We start from the raw sequence: 4,941 nt of genomic DNA, 5'->3' as shown, positions 1-4,941 counted from the left end.
TATATATATAAATAACTCGGGTTCAAAATTAGGGTTCTTTTATTTATTTATTTCATTTACTTTTTTTTTTCACATGAGGGCTTTCCTGTTGAAGTTTATTACTTCAAAAACTAAGCCCAAAAAGGCATTACTTTCTCAATATCATATTGTTATTTCTTTTCTGAACATAACATGATAATTAAGTTCAAAGGTATTCAAAACAACAATATATTCGACATGAATGCACATATAAACTTATCCGACTTCAGCGTCTTGTCTGAAACCTCCTCCAAGGACTGAATAAATCCAAGGCTTAAGATCATAACGAAATTTTTGCTTTTATGACAGTCCGTTACATATACATTCAGCCCAAAATAAAACAGAATAAAAAAACAAAACAGTCAGTAACAAAACAGCAGGACAATAATTTACCTGCGAGGCAGCCAATGATTGATAGCACCACAAGTCGTTTCCATAGTAACGTCATCCTTAGTTGCCAAGGGCAAGTATGACTCTCATCCAATTGCTTGTGAATGGAATGATTTCTCCCTTGAATGTGAGACGTATAATCTGTGGGGGAAAGTAATTACAGAAATAATTAAAATAAGACATTCTGAGTCAAATATGACAGATGCGCTGCCTTTATAGACAGATCTGAGAGATTACACCTCTGTTGAAGCGATCACCTCGACTGTGGGGACAAATACTGGTGAAATGTTGGATCAAAGAGAAAGTTAACAACTGAGATGTTTTCAATGTGACGGGCTGATGGCGACTAATATATTAAAGCACTGCAAACAAAAGCCCTGGGAGAGTGAAGTTAAAATGTGCAGAAAATCAATGCAATGATGTTTTGAGTATGAATGACAGATGGGACCAACGCTTCGATGGAAGAATAAAACAAGAAAGCAGACAGTTAAAAAAACAACAACTGTTAACTCTGTACAAAATATTCATTGCACATTTAAAGAGAGTAGCAACTGCTTTTGTTCTGAAGCTTGATGCAGTCTAAATTATGCATTATTATTTGTGATAGCGAAGAAACAAACAGAAACCTGCAACATCAGAGAAATCAGGGAATGACAGATGCGCTGCCTTTATAGACAGATCTGAGAGATTACACCTCTGTTGAAGCGATCACCTCGACTGTGGGGACAAATACTGGTGAAATGTTGGATCAAAGAGAAAGTTAACAACTGAGATGTTTTCAATGTGACGGGCTGATGGCGACTAAAATATTAAAGCACTGCAAACAAAAGCCCTGGGAGACTGAAGTTAAAATGTGCAGAAAATCAATGCAATGATGTTTTGAGTATGAATGACAGATGGGAGCAACGCTTCGATGGAAGAATAAAACAAGAAAGCAGACAGTTAAAAAAAAAACAACTGTTAACTCTGTACAAAATATTCATTGCACATTTAAAGAGAGTAGCAACTGCTTTTGTTCTGAAGCTTGATGCGGTCTAAATTATGCATTATTATTTGTGATAGCGAAGAAACAAACAGAAACCTGCAACATCAGAGAAATCAGGGGGCTGGAATTTGTTGACCTCAAAAGCTACTTTCTCTTGACTATTAATAGGAGCTAGAAGCCAACCTAAATACCGTTAGCCACTTACACTAGCACATAGCATTCCACCCACATATACAGGCAAAATGACTTCTGAGGCCCTGCGTAGGGTTGAATCTGACAGAATAATTCGCAATGACTTCTCAGAGGACCTTTCATTTTGATTACCAGAAATGCAGCCATTTACATATGAGGTTTATGCATATCTCAATTTAACTCTGTACAAAATATTCATTGCACATTTAAAGAGAGTAGCAACTGCTTTTGTTCTGAAGCTTGATGCAGTCTAAATTATGCATTATTATTTGTGATAGCGAAGAAACAAACAGAAACCTGCAACATCAGAGAAATCAGGGAGCTGGAATTTGTTGACCTCAAAAGCTACTTTCTCTTGACTATTAATAGGAGCTAGAAGCCAACCTAAATACCGTTAGCCACTTACACTAGCACATAGCATTCCACCCACATATACAGGCAAAATGACTTCTGAGGCCCTGCGTAGGGTTGAATCTGACAGAATAATTCGCAATGACTTCTCAGAGGACCTTTCATTTTGATTACCAGAAATGCAGCCATTTACATATGAGGTTTATGCATATCTCAATTACTGTGTGATGCCATCTTGCAGGAAATATCCTTGCATTCAAAAGCAGATGGAGTGCAACCAAATGGAATAAAAAGCAGTGGTCTCGAGATGTGTTTTTCAAAGTTGAACTACTTTAAACTTCTTAAAAAGTGCTGGGTAGTAACTGATTACATGTAATCTGGATTACATAATAAGATTAAAAAAATGTAATACTTGTAATCAGTGTTGGGAGTAACGCGTTACAAAAGTAATAATATCACCTAAATACTGTTAGCCGCTTTCACTAGCACATAGCATTCCACCCACATATACAGGCAAAATGACTTCTGAGGCCCTGCGTAGGGTTGAATCTGACAGAATAATTCACAATGACTTCTCAGAGGACCTTTCATTTTGATTACCAGAAATGCAGCCATTTACATATGAGGTTTATGCATATCTCAATTACTGTGTGATGCCATCTTGCAGGAAATATCCTTGCATTCAAAAGCGGATGGAGTGCAACCAAATGGAATAAAAAGCAGTGGTCTCGAGATGTGTTTTTCAAAGTTGAACTACTTTAAACTTCTTAAAAAGTGCTGGGTAGTAACTGATTACATGTAATCTGGATTACATAATAAGATTAAAAAAATTAAATACTTGTAATCAGTGTTGGGAGTAACGCGTTACAAAAGTAATAATATCACAGTAGTATATTACTTTTTGCTGTAACGCAGTAATATAACGCATTACTAATAAAATGTGGGTAATATTATTACTCGTTACAATCTCAGTAACGCAAGTTACAACAACATATTTTAACTCAAAATGAAGTAGTGAATTTACCAACACCGCAAAACAGCACCAGAGAAAAAAATCTGTGGGTAAAATAGTATAACGCATTACTAATAAAATTTGGGTAATATTATTACTCGTTACAATCTCAGTAACGCAAGTTACAACAACATATTTTAACTCAAAATGAAGTAGTGAATTTACCAACACCGCAAAACAGCACCAGAGAAAAAAATCTGCGGGTAAAATAGTTTGTCTATTTCCTGTTGCTTAGTCAGGTACAATATGTGCGACACCAAACTCTCAACATGGAGAAATAGCACGAGTTATCGAAGAGAGCTGCGGGGTCGGAGAAGAGAAAAAATACGGTGGACGAGCGCAGACAAGCAACAAAAATAAGTTTAACTAAAAATAACAAAATATGTTTTTATTAAATCATAGTCTATAAAATGAATGAATATGCGAAATACTTGACTTAAATAGCCTAATTAACAGATTAACAAAACGAAAGGCATGCTGCTGAGTTTGGTTCATAGGCTATTTGTGTGGCGCGGCGCTCTACGAAAGTCTATGGAAAGGAAACCGAGATGACAGAAATAAAGTAGCCTAAACACATTGCAGTTTCGAATGATCTGTATGACCAGTATTTTTTTGTTGTTTGTTTCCGCTGTTAGATCGCGCCAGCACCTCACGCACACAAATACAGCATTGCAAACATTGCAGCCTGTTCATTATCAGAATAAAATACAGTCAACCAAACATATAGATACACTGGTTAATTTAAATAGTTCGTACTGCGTAGTTACAATCCGTGCAGTTCAACCTGAGCTCGGGCCAAACACACATTTGCTCATGTGAAGAGGATGTTTTTTAAACGCGATAAGTAAGCCTAGTTTACATAATAAATAATAGTTTTGCATTCAAATACATCGCAAATATGGACAAATTTAATTGGATTAATGCCGAATGAGAGAGGTAGGCTGTGCGAGAACGCCATTTGCTTTCAGTTTCGCATTGAATTAGCCTAATTCGTTTGGGCTTGTTTAGCAACTTATATTTTTCATTCTTGTTTTCTTCTGAAACCGTTCAAAATAGCCTATAGGCTAGGTATTGTGTTTATTGTTTGTATATGATAACATTTCGCTTTATTTACCGGTGTTATTTATGAATGTAATAATGCGGTTTGTGCTTATCTGTGTTTAACCTAAACTACGTAACATTAATGTAGACCTATACCGGTATCTAAATATGATTTATTAATTTTATGCTATATAGACCTACCACATTACCCTCCACTGGATGTAGAATGAGCAGCAATAAACTACATTTTGTCATTTTGTAATACTTATGTGGATATTTTGGTGAAAGTAACTCAAAAGTAGTGTAACGCATTACAATTCAGAGACAGTAATATTGTAATGTAACTAATTACTTTAGTTAGACAGTAACTAGTAATATATAATGTATTACATTTTGGAAGTAACTTGCCCAACACTGCTTGTAATTAGATTAAATTACGTTTTACTCATAATCAATCTACAGTTACTATTATTTATAATTTAATGATTCTCCCTAAGTCCTCTTTTTTTTTGTCAGCTGAACCTTTCTCTTAATATATTTACTTACATTTACATTTACATTTAGTCATTTAGCAGACACTTTTATCCAAAGCGACTTACAATTGGGGGATACATAAAGTGATTCTTCTTAAGACAGATACAGGAAGTGCTTGTAATACCAAGCTTCTAGACATTATTCAAATAAGTACAAGCTAGAAAGAGAAGGAATAAATATAGAGATACCATTTTTTTATGATGTAGAAGTTAAGTAGCTTCGAAAGAGATGAGTTTTCAGCTGTCGCTTGAAAATTGTCAGGGATTCAGAATTCCGGATAGGGGTGGGAAGATCGTTCCACCAGCCAGGAATGGTGAACGAGAATGTTCTGGAAAGTGATTTTGAGCCTATCTGTGATGGTACCACAAGGCGTCGCTCACTAGCAGATCTCAGACTTCTGAAGGGGATGTAGATTCGT

The 4,941-nt window shown here is 35.7% G+C and overlaps 1 protein-coding gene across 1 annotated transcript in view; it reads right to left on the bottom strand.

The window, feature by feature from the left end:
- cntn3b (contactin 3b) overlaps positions 1 to 4,941 on the bottom strand; it is a 73,280-nt gene that overhangs the window by 59,079 nt on the left and 9,260 nt on the right. Inside the window, exon 2 of the mRNA XM_016238945.1 lies at positions 412 to 549. Within this exon, the coding sequence (XP_016094431.1) occupies positions 412 to 466 (55 nt within the window). The 5' untranslated portion in view covers positions 467 to 549. The remainder of the gene's footprint in view (positions 1 to 411; positions 550 to 4,941) is intronic.

This window comes from Sinocyclocheilus grahami, unplaced genomic scaffold (assembly GCF_001515645.1).
Source record: "Sinocyclocheilus grahami isolate Dianchi unplaced genomic scaffold, SAMN03320097.WGS_v1.1 scaffold551.1, whole genome shotgun sequence".
Lineage (NCBI taxonomy): Eukaryota > Metazoa > Chordata > Actinopteri > Cypriniformes > Cyprinidae > Sinocyclocheilus > Sinocyclocheilus grahami.
This window is presented reverse-complemented; position numbering and strand designations above follow the sequence as displayed.